The sequence below is a fragment of the Chamaea fasciata genome, unplaced genomic scaffold (genome assembly GCF_029207755.1).
Source record: "Chamaea fasciata isolate MVZ Bird 193981 ecotype frontalis unplaced genomic scaffold, bChaFas1.0.hap1 SCAF_4, whole genome shotgun sequence".
NCBI classification, from domain to species: Eukaryota; Metazoa; Chordata; class Aves; order Passeriformes; family Sylviidae; genus Chamaea; species Chamaea fasciata.
The window spans coordinates 81,494,263-81,510,556 of NW_027094089.1; the positions used below are offsets into that span (position 1 = coordinate 81,494,263).

A 16,294-nucleotide genomic window follows, 5' to 3' on the forward strand; every position below is an offset into this window, starting at 1 on the left:
CGCGGGGCTGTCCGCGCGCTCCCGCCACCCAGAGCGACGGGCCGGGCCGGGCGGGGTGCGGGCGGCGGCGGGAGCGGCGCCTCAGGGGCCCGAGGGGCCTGAGGCCCAGCGAGCGGGACAGCATGAGCGGCGAGGACGGGAACGAGGAGTTCTACCGGCAGCTGCAGCTCCAGCAGCAGTACGGGGCCAAGCCAGCCGAGGGCGAAGGCGAGGGCGAGTCCGACCCCTTCACCTACGTGGACCCGGCGGACGGGGCTGCCTACGAGTGGGACCGGGAGAAGAAGGCCTGGTTCCCCAAGGTTGGTACGGGGCAGCTCCGAGGAAGGGGGGACAGGAAGGAGCAGGTGGGTACGGAGGTGTCCTTTGCAGCCACGTCGTGTCTGCGGGTAGGTCTCGGCAGCACCGTAACACGCCTTTTTACGGGCAAAACCACGGCGTCGTCTCCGTCTTCGACTGACTGCGCTGTTGTGAGGAGCTGTGCGTTGACTGTTCGCCTTGGCGGAGAATCTGTGGAGTTGCTCGGGCCTGGGGTGAAGTCACTGCCGTATTTGTGGATGTTGATCGGAGTTGCCTGGGATGTGTTTAGGTCTTTGTCACAGTAGCTGTGCTGCTGTGATCTCTGTGGGCAGTGTAGAAATGAATTCATATGTTACAAGGTCAAGATGAAAATAAAGTAGTATTATGCGTCTTTTATTGTTGTCTGAAAATAACGTAAAATAAAAAATGTGCTGTTCCATCTCCTTCAGTCTTACAAGTACAATTGAAAAATAAGTGTATTTGTCTTAGTGGCGTTCCTCAGGATGGAAATACCTTACAGTTTCCAATTTTTATTAAATGTTTTAAGTATAAAATATGATCTTGCTGTAATAACATGGCTCTTCAAGGACCGAATGAACATAAATTTAATATTTTGTGCCATCTACTGATCTGCAAGTGAAATAGTAGTTTAGTTATCGTATAGCAATGAATGAGGTTAATTACTTAATTTAATATTAAGGCATTTTATGGCATCTACTAGATGGATGGAATGTGCCAGTTCTAGTTTATGACTGTGAATTCACTGCAATTCAGAGAATCTGAGTGAGAGCCTGTAGTGCCAAGTTTGAATGTGTGTAAACCTAGGAAGGTGTCTGTAGAGCAGATGGCTTTTGGAACGGTAAAATTCAGACTCACAAAGTGGAGCAGTGGAGAAATGAGTATTCCTGGCTCTTTTGGGGGTTCTGTATCCAGTAAGCACAGTAATTTGTGAAAGGGTTTTTCTTGTTTTGCGCCCATTTCTTCCCCTTCTTCTCACCTTTCTTCTGAAGTGTGTCTCTTGTCAATTGCATTTGTCTTTCCTAAGTGCTTTGTCTTGGAAAGGAGATAACATTAAGGGTTGGACAAGTTAAATAGGAACAGAAAAGTTCATCAGTAAATAGGATGTATAATAGAAATTAGTGACCTATCCATGACCTACAGTGCTGCACAAAGATTCTTTATCCAGCTGGATGCCATCGAGGTTTTCAGGTTACTTCTTTTGGCTGATAATTACTACTAGAATTTTTTATCCACATAAACTGAGGAGACTGTTGTGACCAGAAGCTGTACTTTCTACTTTACTTTCCAGTAGTTAAATTTTTAGTTTCTATCTGTTGCCAAAAGGTGAAGATATTCTGACTCGCTAAGTAATCGTTATCTACAGACTGGGGTTGCACTGCTGCGCTGCTTTGGGAATACAGTGTCTGCTGAACTTCCACTAAAGCATATTCCAAAACAGTGCAAAAAGTTATATTATCTGCCAGCGTTCCCCAGAAAAATTTGGAGACAGTAAAATATTTGATAGAAGCAATTGTAGCATTGTTTATTATCTATTTATTATTATTTCAGTGGTACTGTGTTGATGACTACCAACTTTTTTAGTGCTTCACGGACATAGCACAAAATAGCGTGTGGAATTTATCTGCTGCTTGCATCACTTGCTGTGAAAATACATATGTTGGCTGTCATCTGCAAACGCAGGGTATCTGTTCTTCCTTTGGTTAATCTATTCCGTTCCATTTCAGTGGGACCAGCAGCTAATTACACACTCACATGTCCTGTAGTATTGTGTTTCTTTTCCTATAAACTTAATCACACCAAACTGTATGATGGTGTGGGTGTGTAGGTAGGACTGATGCCTGTGGTGTTCTCCAGCAGAATTGGATTGAAGTCCCCAGTAAGTATGTTCTGTGACTACTTGTTTCTCGTGCTGTCATGGTATGACAGAAGTTCCAATAAAAGCCTTTATATATGTGTAAACTCCTCTGTGCTTATAAAATGACATTTTAAGGTGAAGTAGTGGTAACAGTTATATGGTAGGATGATAGCATTTTATGCAGAAGACATCTTCATTACTGAGTGGCAAAATTTATTTGTCCGTGGTGGCTGATTTGCTGATAATAAGTGGAGGTTTACACAGAATGTAGTTCCCCCAGAAGCTGAAAAATAATCCTGTTGCAAGTTTAGTTACTAATTTACCAGTAGGTTTTCTGATTAAAATTAGTAATCCTTTTCACCAGTAACTATAGAAGCTTCTTATCTCTGGATCTCATCTACTGTGGCACTAAGGATTTGTTAAGATGGCTAAGGTCAAAGATAATGAACTTGATTAGGGCAGTCTTCTTTTTTTTCGCTAAATGTGTTTGTATTTTGTTTTGATCCTGTGTTAAGTCATACTTGTTAGAGCAGCCATTTACATTCTTTCTTGAGGTGTGTGGCAAATTTTGTTTAGCCTAAGAGCTATTTTGTGCTAACTTTTAAAATTACGGGGTGCCATGGCATCTTGCATTATTCCTGACAAGCCTGGTACTGTCAATTTTGCATTTCTGATTTGTCACAATGAAATATTAGAGTTGAAACATTAAGCTTCAAATCACTATGAAAGATAAGAGATTACATTTTCATCACTGACAGTTGAAATTGCTCTTTTACAATAGCTAAATGGCCTTAAGTTTTGTTCTCTTTTGAATACAGATGAAGCAAGTGAGCAAAGGTCAGACTGATAAAATTTTCAAAGGTTAAGGCTCAATTTTGAGAAAAAATATTTCGGAGTTTGCAACTGCAGAAAATACTTCATAATGCAGAAATGCTTACAAACGCAGCTATGACGTATCTCTTTTGCATGTGATTGCTAGTGGCTGGAAGTACTGGGTGTAATTTGTGGGTTTTTTTTTTCTTTTATTTTCACCTCTAAAACATAGGCATTGGCCAGTCTTATATTTCATCCAAATATAGTCTCTCTCTGGGAAAGAGCAAGCTAATTCCTTATCTATTCATAGGATATAACATAAATTTATTTATTTATTAATTAATAATTATTACTATTGCCTTAGAAGCAATGTGTTAAAATACATTTCTGCTTAGGTGCAATATTTACCGCCTGTCAACACAAATATGTGTCATCTCTGGAAACAATTCCATGAAAAGGAAGATGCCTGCAGGAGTCTGTCATTCATCATTTGTGGTTGCCATCAGTATCACTTTATCACTTCACCATGGCCAGGAGCACTTGGTTTCTGTCCTTCAGACAGATCCAATTCGCATGGAAAGCAGAAAGCTTTGTTTGAAAAATGGCAGAACTTGTGAAATGTTTGTGTGAAAACTACATACACTGTATGGAATTTCTGTCTTGATCTAATTCAAGTATTGTCTGAACTGATTGTTCTTGTTGTGTTTATGGCTTTGTAAAGATCATTCAAAAATTTATTAAATATTGTTATTTTCTGTGTTCCTAGATTAGAAAATGACCATCACCTAACTAATGTTAAAATACAAGCCTGAATTTATAGTTCTTTGAAATTCTATATGAATTTTTCTAATTTCTTTTCAGATAACAGAAGATTTCCTGGCAACCTATCATGCCAACTATGGCTTCCATGCAGATGAGACAGATACTTCGTCTGCTTCTGGTACAGCCACTGAAAGTAAGCAACCAGTAAGTTCTAAGACATCAGGAACACAACCATCAGCAAATGAGACAGGACGAAAACAAACAGATCCAAAACAGAAATCGGAAAAAAGGAAGCTAGAGCCAGGTGAGTGACAAAGCACTTCGCTTTGTGTAGGCTGTGACCTGTATTGTACTGAGAGAAAACGGGCAGTTGATTGTTGTTATCTGGTACAGCAGAGATAAGGTTGTGCTGGTAAATTGCAGAATGGTTCTAAAACTGTGTGGTACTCCATACGTATCCTCCTGAATGTGGATACAAAGGGGAAAAAAGCAAATTAAGGCATGTTCAGAGCTTCTCTGTGAGCAAACAAAAATCCTTATAAATCTGATGGAATATAAACGTGTAAGCTCCCATGTTTAATATATTACCATAACTGAATTAAATTCTTGTGTTTAGGGTGGTTTCATGTTGAAGAAGACAGAAACACAAATGTTTATGTGACAGGTAAGTAAGAGTGTTTATTTGTCTACTTTGAGCTAAAGATGGTAAAAGAGACTCATATATGCCTCTAATATTATCTATTCAGTCTGTCACTTGCAAATTACTTAATGTTATGTTTCTGACTGCATAATATCTTTGTGACCTTTAAATTGCAGATGTGGGAAAGAAGTAGAATGGATGTATTCAGTGCTTTTGTCTGTTAAATGGGGTAGTTTGTGAGCTGTGTTAGCCAAGTCACTGATTTATTATTTTATAAGAACAATATCTGCAGGCTTTTAAGGGATAATGACAAGTTTATGATGAAATAGTGGATCAGCCATGCACATCACTTTATCTATGCTTTTCATTTGCTCTAATAAATAATTACTAGGTGAGAAGGAGGAAACAGTAAAAAAAATTGGGAACAGAGTGAGAAAGTAATGTGAAAGCTCAAATGAAATTATCCATGCACTTACTGTGCTGTTTTTCTACCACTTTCGGATGGTGCTATGTCTAGATGCATATACTTAGGTACACTTGGTGGTGTGAGCAGTCTCAGGGGTGCACATACTTGCATTTTCAAAAATCTTCGTTTCAAAATCTGCATTTCAAAAATGCAGGCCAAACTAGCATGGGACATCCACATGATTTTCTCAACCATTTTGGTTTTTCTTCTTATCCTCAATTCAGAGTTCAGATCTTAAAATCTCTATACTTTATCAGTTACTCTTTTTATTGGATTTGTGAGTGGAGAAAACAGTTGTCTGTTTATAGGTCATGTTCTTGTGGAGGTTTTTTTTTTGTCTCTGATACCTAAAAGTGCAGTGGAACTTGGTGCTTGGGCAGAAGAGTTAGATTTGCAGAGGCTTTTGTGTCTTCTGCAGTGTTGATGACGTGTGACAGTAAATCTCTACGTGTGCATATTAGGGAGCACAGAGATATTTCTGTGCATTACACCTATTACAAAATACAAGGATTTTCAAAATATTGGTATGAGGTAAATGCTTAGAAGGTAACACCCATGGGCAGTGGTTTCTTGCAGTTTATGTAAAATGTTGTTCTTCAGTTTAATATCTTTTGTTTAAAGAAGAGCAGTGAGAAGATTTGTTCTAATGAGGTTTTTTTAAAAAATAGACCATATTTAAACCTTCTGTCTGAATTTATTTTGCAGGTTTACCTCCAGACATTACGAAAGATGAATTTGTACAAGTCATGTCAAAATGTGGTATCATCATGCGAGATCCTCAGACAGAAGAGCACAAGATCAAACTGTACAAAGATAAGGAAGGAAATCTTAAGGGAGATGGCCTCTGTTGTTATCTGAAGGTCAGTGGTGCACTGAAATGCAGTTTTCCATCGCTTTGAAGGCACATATGCCCGTTGTTTCAGAATCACATTCAGAAGATTCTTGAAAATCTAAAGCACAATTTGGAATGTAGGTGTCTTTGAAAGATTTACTCCAGAAATTCCCACTTACTTCATTTGTTTCCTCTTATCCAACCTCACCCTCTGCCTAAAAATGGCCATAATACCTGCTGAAAGTGTCTCTACATGCTCCTGTCTTGGATGCCCTAGATTTTGGGCTGAAATGAGAGGCTCCTCACCTTTTACCTATGAAAATATGCCACTGGGAAACAAAGAATAAAGAAATAAAAAGCCAGGAAGGAACATACTGTAGTCCTGTATTTACAGCTTTTAGTTGAGACCTGGTTTGGTTTAGAACTGTTTTCATTCCTTTTTAAGCTATAAAAGCTTAGGCTGCCGTACTATTTCCTTATGTGTTTTCACTTGTGAATCATTTGGAAAGTTGGTGATTGCAAGTGCAGCCAACTTTAGTTCTGCAGGAAGCACCAGGCAGTACTAAATCAAATGACTTGTAGTCTGTGCAATTTTTGTAATTGTAGTAGTTAGGGCGGTGGAGTGCACCACCATAAATACTGTCTGCACTCTAAAGGACTTTTAGGAACACATTAAAAATTAAATAAGAGTCTCAACATATGCTGTTCTTGGAAAAGTGATGCACATTTTATAGGAAATCAGTCCTCTGAAACCTTATTGTTCTTGCTTTTAAGTTCATCAGCTTGCTTGGATATTGCAGTTTGGTATCTATGACGTATTTGAAATATATGCAGCTGCTTTTGGAAGTATTAATGAATTACAGCAAGAGTGAAGAAATCCTGGGTTTGGATCAAGAAAACAGTGCCAGCTGCATGTCAGAAGACAGCATTATGATTTTCAGTGACAGGGACTTGATTCTTAGCACAGTATACTTAATGCCATGTTATTGGAGTACAGTTTGATTTTGCCACATGCTTTAAAGTTTGTGCTGTGTTTTGTCTTCCAATAGAGAGAATCAGTTCAACTTGCTCTGAGGCTTCTGGATGAAGCAGAAATCCGAGGCTATAAATTACACGTGGAAGTTGCAAAGTTCCAACTGAAGGGGGAGTATGATGCAAGCAAAAAGAAGAAGAAATGTAAAGACTACAAGAAGAAGTTGTCGCAACAGCAGAAGTTTGTATTTTTTATTTCAGTAAAATACTGTTTGAATTCTAAGTGCTATTAGTAAAGTGCTGCGTTTTTCAGATACAGTGCTAGGTTTTGCCAAAGTTAAAGCCTTGTCTGACAGTGCAATAGCTTAAACTAATGCATGTTTGAAGGGGACTAACTCCTAGATTAACTGTTGATATAATGAACTTCTTTGTGATTCACGCATTAAAACAATAGATAGGGAGCAATGGCTGCCTTCAGATGTAGAAGAAAATATTACAGCTCTGGGGAAATAAGACTCTTAGTGGATAAGTGTGTGTGAGTCCAGTCACAGTATCTGGGCTTACTGTTGGAAGCTCATAACACTCCGGCTGCTCACATATATTTAGTGCCATACTGCAGAAGTTGCAAAGGGCAAGAAAATAACTTCTGGCTGCCACAGGAGCAAGTACTAAAATATGTCTGTAGATTCCCCCAGACATCCCTCTCTTCTATAAAATATACTATGTTTTGAGTTGTACCGTGATTCATTGCTTTTGTCACTTAAAAATTGTTCTTCTGCCTTTTGGAACCAAGAAGATGCAGATTAAAGAAGAAAAAAGTTTGAATACTGTTGATAGTTCAATGAAAGCAACATTCCACTAAGCATTGTAAATAGTAATGCAGAAATGTTTTCCTATAGTTAAGCGGAGCAAAGGTTACTTGATATTTTATCAATTTTTAAAGCCAGAAGTGTATCTGCCCCAAAGATACACTGATGGTCCTCGCTTTAAGTCTTCAGTGTGTAGGCACGTGTACGAAAATTATGAAATTCCATTTGACTGAAATTTGTGTGAATAAAAGGACTGTGTTCCTTCTGAGTTGAAGAGCACAATTTACTGGTATAACTACTCTCATTGGAAATCCAAGTTTTCTTCAGCTAAAGTAGCAGGTACAAGAAGAAACTTAAGATTTCCCCACCCCAATGTTTGATCTTGAGATTTGAAAGTGTAAGTAAATGTATGGGGGTTTTTGTAATAGGATATGAAATAGGTATTTCTATGAGAAATAAGATTTGCTGTGAGAAGGCAGAGTCCTAGAGCAGATGTGCTGGGTTAAATGACTACTTTGTGTTAGTGGCTCTGCACTGGGGAACAGAATACGTCTTGTGGTAATGCCTGTGTAAGAGTTGAGGTGTTCTTGCATGTTCTTTTAAATAAAAGCAGTTACATTTTACCTAGGGGAATAGTGGATCTCCTTTCTTGACAAAGTAAGTTAGGAAGAAATGGTAAAATACTGACATTTTAATTGCGCTTGAAAACAGCTGGTTCCTTTATCTGAGTTGATATTAGGAAAGAATTAATACTTCATAAATATTTTGTCAGTGTTTTAAAAAATACTGTAGTTTGAAAAGTTATTTATGTTTGCTCTGTGAGCCTTGAAGTACCTTAAAACCTCAAATGTTTTGTAGCAGTAGCAAACCTGGATAATTACAGTGCTTTTTAGAATAACTTAACTCTTTGTCTCAAAATATATGTTAATATATTGCATGAAATGCCAAATTAATGATTTTTTTTCAACAAATACTTGTAGAAACTGAAGAGAGCCGCAACAATTTCTTCTTACTGTTGCTTCATTTCATTAGACAGCTGGATTGGAGGCCGGAGAAGAAAGATGGAGCAACTCGAATGCGGCATGAACGCATTGTTATTATCAGGAATATGTTTCACCCCAAGGACTTTGAGGTAGGAAGATGCAGTTTGCTTCTGTAGATTGTGCTGTTAGGAGCTAATGTCTGACCTTTCTGCCGTATGAATTGTAGCAAAATTCTAAGCAGATGAAAACAAAATTAAACTTGCTGTTCAGGAAGGGCATTTTTCTGTGCCAAACATCTGCTTTACATTCATTCATTTCTCTCCAAAAGCAAGAAAAAAAGTTGGTAAGAACCTATTTTTCTAGTCAGAGCTTTTCACTGTCTGAAAAACCTGTGTATTTGTATATGGAAAGAGGATTAAACAGCTGTCATGGTTAGAATGGAGAAACAAGCACAAAATAGCTTTATTAACAAGTTTTAAATTTATTAAATTAAATGTACTAAATTCATTTAAAAGCCGTCTGCCAGCTCCCAGGTGGCTTTGAAGATGAGCATGGCAGCACTCAATTTATGGACTTTAAACAGATTGACAGTTGTGTACCACTGGTGATGGAGCAGAAATAAAGCTGAGAGAGGTGAGTGCTTGTGTTTAATTAATGCTGTGCAATTGCTTTGCAGGAGGACCCTTTAGTGCTAAATGAAATAAGAGAAGATCTGCGGACAGAGTGTGAAAAGTTTGGTCAAGTAAAGAAGGTTCTCATATTTGATGTAGGTATTTTTACATGTTGTGTTGTCAGAATTGATGTAATGTGCAAAGGTGCAAAACATTTAGGCTGCTTTAAATATGAGTGGAGCATTCATTTGGATGTATTTACTTCATGGAAACTGGACTTAATCTTTCAGTACTCTAAAACTTTTGGAACTTAATGTCTTAAGCACCTGTCGACTTCAGACTATGCAAAGGCAGACTTACTCCTCCCAGGAGCTTGGATGCATGTTACAAGTCTGAAAGTGTATGGATACATTATTTGTAGCTAAGCTGGCTGAAGTATTTTTTGTTGTCAGTGTTAAAAAAATTGTGTTCTGTGTGCTGATAGGACAAGGTATGGAAACTTGAGAACTGAAGTTTTCATACATGATTATGTATGATCAGAATGGAGCTGTATCCTGATTTATTTCATAAGACAATATAAGAGTATTGGAATGAATGCATTGGTTAGAATATTATTAAATGCAAGTTGCGTGTCCTTGCAGAGGCACCCTGATGGCGTCGCTTCTGTGTCATTTAAAGAAGCAACAGAAGCTGATCTATGCAAGCTGACCCTAAACGGAAGGTGGTTTGGTGGCCGTCAGCTCAGTGCTGAAACATGGGATGGTGTAACGGATTATCAGGTAGCCTTTCACGGTTCTGTTTTATCAAATGTCTTCCAAACAGCAAATCTGCTTGAATTCTAGGAGTGCTTGGCATTCCTGTCCTCATACCCTTCCCCTGCCTGTGTTATCTTGCTTCACTTCAAAAGCTGTAGAATATCTCCAAAAATCATTCTCAATTTTTCAACTTATCAAAAAATTAGAGGACCTGTTTGAGTACTGAAACTGTCAGCTTAGAGGATTAGCTACTGGATGTACAGATCATTAGTTCACAGTCAGCATTGAGATATTTGTGTAATATAAATATGTGTTTAATTTTGTCTGTGTAAATACTCATTTTGACAAGTATGACTCCGTAGTGATGTGTATAAAAACTTCTTTAACAGGTGGAGGAGACTGCAAGAGAAAGGGAAGAAAGGCTTAAGGTGTGGGAGTCGTTTTTAGGGGATCCGGATGCAAAGGAGCAGCAAACCACGTCCGATTCGGATTCTGCATCAAGTAGTGTTAAACTGCCCGAGGGGAAACAACCTCCAGAGGTTAATGACACACTTAAGGAGGATGCAAATGATGAAGCTCATAAGAGGGAGAATAATGGTGAGGGCATTAATGAAGATGGAGCTCCATCCACAGACAGCAGCCTTGCCGGCAGTGATGGTGAAGCTGATACATAACATCTTTAATACTTTCTGAAAGCATGATTTTTGGCGTGATGTTTGAGTGTATCCCTTTCTTCAGGGTGACTGCAGACAATATTCATATGAATATAGATATATTAGAATGTCATCAACTGTGTGCTTTGAAGTTTTCATTAAAAGCAGTATTTAATGAGGTTCTAAAAGTTTGTATTAATTGGCTGTTCAGATAAAGTAACTCAAGTTGCCAAGAACACAGTGAAACTCATCAGGCTTCTTTTGTTCTAACTATGCTTGTCAGTGTTTCATCATGTGAGTGTGAAATATGTTCCAACCCTTTAGTTTATGTGACTGTGTGTAACTTATGTAATGCAAAGCTTTTACAAGATTTGTGGATTGTACTGTTAATTTTCCTGTAGCCCTTGAAACTCAGTATTTCAATAATTTGTGTCCTGGTGTGTTGGATCATTTGATGGAACAGGTGCTGTGATCCATATAGGGTTAATGCATTGGATGTGTTGCTGTGTATTAGGTGGCAGATGATGAGTAGTATCAGGTCACAAGCTTAATGAAAGTGGCAGACAGTGTTGCCATAGCAACCCTAAGGCAAACTGAGTGAAGAGAGGTTATTAAATCACAGCACTCAGCAAATTAGTTTTTCCTTCCCCATTTAGATTTTCTGTTGATGTTGGGTAGAGGCTGGAATTATGTCAAGGAGACTAGAAATCCATGAACACACGTATTCTAGGCCATAATAACATTGGTTTTACACTCTCATGGTCTGTATGCAGTAGGTATCAAAATAGGCTTTTGATTTTTGTAGTGGCTTCTTTGTTCTTGCTTTTCTACTAGAGTAAGAGTTTTTCGTTAACTTTGTTTTAGCATGATGAATGTGAGTTCTCCTCAACATTTTAGTTTAGCTCTTCGCAGTGGGGAGGATCTTCCATATTTCATAAAATTTAAATGCTTCTGGCAGCTCAAACTGCAGTTTGTTGTGCAAAAGTTAGAATACTTTAAAATATGCTTTCAAATAATGCTCTTACATGGAAAAAGTAAATGCTGGTCCTATTCAAAATATTTCTAGAAACAAGGACTTAGAAGATATTCTAACTTTAAATACCTTAGTAAGTGGCAGGCTTTCAAAAATAACTGGGGTAAACTGTTTTGGATATAGTCATTCTTAATTTAGAATTCCACTGTTTTGATAACTAAGGCTAGAAGAACATGGTTTTAGGCACTAAGTGATTAAAAGTTCATAGCATGCTCTTCATATGGATGGTTACCAGTACACATTTGCAAGGAGGATCCTTTGAATTTTTTTAATTCATATTGGATTGCAAGAAACTATTAAGATGCTAATTCCTGTGTTTCCATCATGAGGTAATCAGAATACTCTGAAAATGCTATCTTCAAACCTTGTGCTCTGAGACTACCATACAGACTTTTTCCTGAATTCTATATGGTTGTGTAAGTTTGTTTTGTTGGGGTTTTTTTAATATATAGTCAATATGTGTGGGTGGCTATGCCAACAAGAGTTGGCATCTAAGTTATCACTTGCCATCATGGTTATAAATTACATATTTTGTCACAAAAATAACTTGTCGTATTTGAATTCTAATGCACTGATATGACAAGTTTCCCATTTTGAATTGCATTATAAAGAAGAGATGTAGCTATTGCCAGCCAAAAAAAGTCAATTTTCTCATCTTTCCAAGTGTGTGGATTGTGTGCTTCAGCAAAGCAGGTGTTTGAAGAATTCAGGGAATCTGGAACACTGCCTGGTTAGTACCTGCACATAGTGGTATATTCAGATACATTTCTGGGTTGTGTTGCTTTTGCCTTAGTTACTTTTATTGGTAAGATGCACCACAGACCTTTGAGAGCTGGAACTGTTTGCATATGAGTAGTGTAGTTTAGTGTGGTGAGTATTGCTTTCAGTGCTCCTTTTTTTCTTCTAGCTTCTAAAATCCAGGCTTTAGATCTCTTACTCTTGTGTTTTGTTTGTTTTTTTTAAGGGAGCCCAATTGTGTAACACAACACAGTTAAATCACTTGTTTTACAGTGGAATTACAACTGATATCAGAAAACTTGTGTAATTTATATATAAAACTTGTAAAGTTCTATGAAGCCTTATCATGGTATCAGATATGGAAAGCAAGGTTAGTCGTGGTGTTTGAAATAAGACTTTGAAAAATAAGGAGTTGTTGGATGTGCAGTAAACCTTCCTCTCTCCAATTGTTGTGCAAATTTGACTGGCTTGCTGCAAAAGTTGAATGTGCCTGTAGACCTTTCACCTTCTCCTTTAGACTTCATACTAAAATAGAGCACTAACAAAGACTGAGACCAAATGGTTTACTGGCTTTCCTATTAACTAGGATTCTTAAGAAATAAAAGCTTTTTTTCCATGAAGATATGTTGTTTTCAAGTGTGGCATTATACTCAAACTTGTATTTTTCTTTTGTCTACCTCCATTTTCCCCAGTAAAATGTAAAAATATATTTTTATAGACAATTCATTGAGTTTTTGAGGCATTTAGTAGCCCAAGGAGAGGTTAATGCAGCTGTGACTCTTTTCAGCAGATTTTCATTAAAACCAAATTCTTTAGATGTTTTCCTTTCTGAAATTATTTATGAAATTATTTTGAATTTATGAAAATTTTATGTCAGTCTGAACAGAAATCAGAAATTTTCACAGAAGTTAAAATTTCTATTTTGAAGTATGATTATGGAATTCTTACAGTATAGAGCAGTAATGTTTAAGAAATTTTGACAAATCTGAACAAGCGGAGTTGCTTTTTAGACTTACATATTTTTCTTACTGATCAGCATCATACATAAATTGGTAAGAAATTAAAACCTTAAAGGGATTCTCACTTTATTTATCTTTAATTAAAGTGTTTACTAATTACATTTCTTGCTCATTAGAAGTTACAAAACCTTTTTGCTCAGCTTCTAAGGTTTTTTTAGGTCCCATTCCAGTGTTCCAGTGTACTGCATGTTCCTCCATCCCTGTGCTTTTGGTGAGAGGTTCATTTTAAGAGAATCTGTCTCCTTTCCACCGTGTGTGATGAAAGCAATAGCTAGTAGCAGGCTGAAACATCACAGCAGGCTGTGGATAATTATTTTTGCTCAGTTTTGAACTATAGAAATAGTTGTTTCTACCAATTTTCCATGTAACAAAATGGATGTAAAGCCACTTAAATACAATATGATAGAGTACTAACTTATCCTTCAGCATAATTTGGCAGAATCACATTCTGAACCATCCAAAATAATTGCTTAGCTTCAGGATAGATTGGTAGTTTGCTTTGGAATTAAATGCTGTTCAGTGGTTTGCTGGGAAGGGATTTTTATGGAGTTGCAGGTATTCACCAGAGATGATGTGGCTGGAGGAGCATGGCCAAAGTAGACACCTGGAAACAAAAGCCTCAAAAGGCTTTTTAGAAGGTTTTCTCTTTCTTCGCAGGTTCTCAAATGTTTGTATGCAGGTGTAAAGAGAGAATTAGTTTCATTTTGCATCAAAATGTTTCTCTTTTCTCCTTCTGTCTTTAAAAAAAAAAAAATTAAATTGAGTTTCAGTCTGTCGTACAGCTTAGGTTTTGTATAAGGATTGCAATTAACTTAAAATCTTTAGTATGTTAAATCCAGTGCATTTTAACTAAAACAAGTCCTAGACGTTATTCAGTTTAGGTTAATCTATTAACAATTACAAATAATTAGCTTACTTCACTTAAGAAAACTTGAAGGTGTTGGATGCTTCATAGAAACACAAACTTGCCTTTCACCAATATTTATACCCTAATTTCTTGAACCTGAACCAAACCAGATTTGGGGGGAAAAAAATCCTATAGATTTTAATTGGACTTTAAATTCTTATTTTTATTTCTGCATTTGAGGAAACATACTGCAGTATGATAAATGAATTCAGTGAGTTGCGTATTTGTGTTGATTTGTGTGTACTGTAGTGCTCATTATAGTTTGATGTGTTACTGTCGGGATACTCTGAAAGTTCTGTAACATATTTATAGAATTATGAAACCTTTTGCAGCAAACTGGTTTTTTGCTTATTCTGTAATATGAAAGTATATTGTTAGATTAAACTTTTCGATAAGTAGACTTGGAATTTTTTCTGACAGGTGATTTTCTTTCAATAAATTAATCATTTTCATTTATCCTTTAGAAAAGCAACAATACAAAGCAAATGGTATTTGAATAATATCTAGACTTATGACAGCATCTGAGAATACCCTTTGTCTTCAATTTGTTTCTTAAAGGGGTTGTGTTTTATACTACCTTTTTAATAAACAAACTCATGAACAGAACAAGTCTTTGCTGATTAGTTTTAAGATAATATTTGTCTCTTTTCCTCAGTAAAAGTTACCATATCATTTGATGCACAGGGGCTTTAGTTTATATACCATGTATGTTAATGTGCCAGAGCTTCCAGCTGGACCCAGTAGACATGTTGATGGAACTAAGTGGGATATGGTATTCATCCCCTATTTATGGTTTTGTCTCAGCCTTCTTCCTGGCTTGTGGTGTTAATGGACCTGCATGGAGAGAAAAGGAGCAGGAGGGATCATTGCAGACACCAATGTTAGAACTGAGATTGTGAAGATATTTTTAGTAAGATTTTAGAGTAGAATTTAAATTTTTATTCTCAAAGTTTTTTGTTTTTTTCTTCAAAGCTTTGACACCTTGAATGCCTCAAAAGCACTGGAAATAAGTCATTCAATTCTTGTAGTGAGGAATAGGGATTATAGTCCCATTTTACCCTGTAGTTCTTTCTAGGAGGTTTTAACTGATTCCATCTTAACCTGAGGAGAGCTTTACCTCTCAGCATGAGAGGAAGATCTCAAATGAGGTCTTGAGAAGCTTTAGCAGAGCAAGTCTCTGCCATATGAGACAGTTTAGAAAAGGGAGTCAGAGAAAGCAGTGGAGGTGTTGAGGGCTCTTGGCCTGCTGGTGGACTGGAATCCAGCCTGTCTCACAAAGAAAACGTGTTCACGCAAACACTGTGTCAATAAAACACTAAGCACTGTCACGGGAGCTCTCCCAGCCTGGTAGTTAAGTTGTTCTGGGAAGGGCAGAGGGCGGATTCATATGTATTTAGGCAGAGGGAATTGGATTGTGCTCTCCAGTTTTCTGAGTGAGTAAACAAACTCCTAAGCTACTCTATAAAAAACATAATGTTACCAGTTTGGTGATTACTTCCCCCGTGTGTTTTTTGCAGCTAAAACTGGCAAGTTTGACCCTGCTTCAGCATTTCTGGAATGGCTGCAATTTTCTAATTTAGTAAACTTGACACAACAAAACCCAAACTCTTTCCTGCTGCCAGCCCTTACAGAACAAGAATGATTCCCCCGCCCCCCGCCCCGCAGTAATTAAAACAGATCCAGCAAAGAAAAGTGAGAAAACTAATTATCCAGTTTACCTGGAAACAGGTCATCTTTTTCTCATAGATGCTTGTAGTTACCAACATAAGTGTGAATATTCTGTAACATGGCAATAGGAAAAGTCCTTTGTCATCCTTGGCAAGTTTGGTTCTCTGCCATAACTTGTTTATCGTTTTACTCCAAACTTTTCCAGAGTCCAGAGTGTCTTCTTCATTGTGTACACATTGTCATTAAAAAAAAACCCAACAAAACCAAACAAACCTGAACCTACTTACAATTGTATTTTCCTCATTCCTGAAACCTCCTAACCTGGCTGACTTGTTGGAGTGCATTTCATGCATTCTTAGCAGATAGGCTGAAGGAAACGCCTCGCTTGGCGCAGCTGGAGGCTAGAAATCGTGTGGAGTTCATGAACGTGGCTTGTCTTCTGCAGCAGTGTGCTCAGAGC

General features: G+C 37.5%; 1 protein-coding gene across 1 annotated transcript; it reads left to right on the top strand.

Annotated features, from left to right (window-relative positions):
• Window positions 1-14,767, top strand: HTATSF1 (HIV-1 Tat specific factor 1). The gene is made up of 9 exons (XM_066182192.1): window positions 1-299; window positions 3,848-4,052; window positions 4,365-4,412; window positions 5,560-5,714; window positions 6,736-6,899; window positions 8,500-8,599; window positions 9,127-9,216; window positions 9,703-9,840; window positions 10,206-14,767. Exons 1-9 carry the CDS (start codon window positions 123-125, stop codon window positions 10,488-10,490), a joined length of 1,362 nt encoding a protein of 453 aa, XP_066038289.1. The 5' UTR covers window positions 1-122; the 3' UTR covers window positions 10,491-14,767.
• The last annotated feature ends 1,527 nt before the right edge of the window (window positions 14,768-16,294 follow it).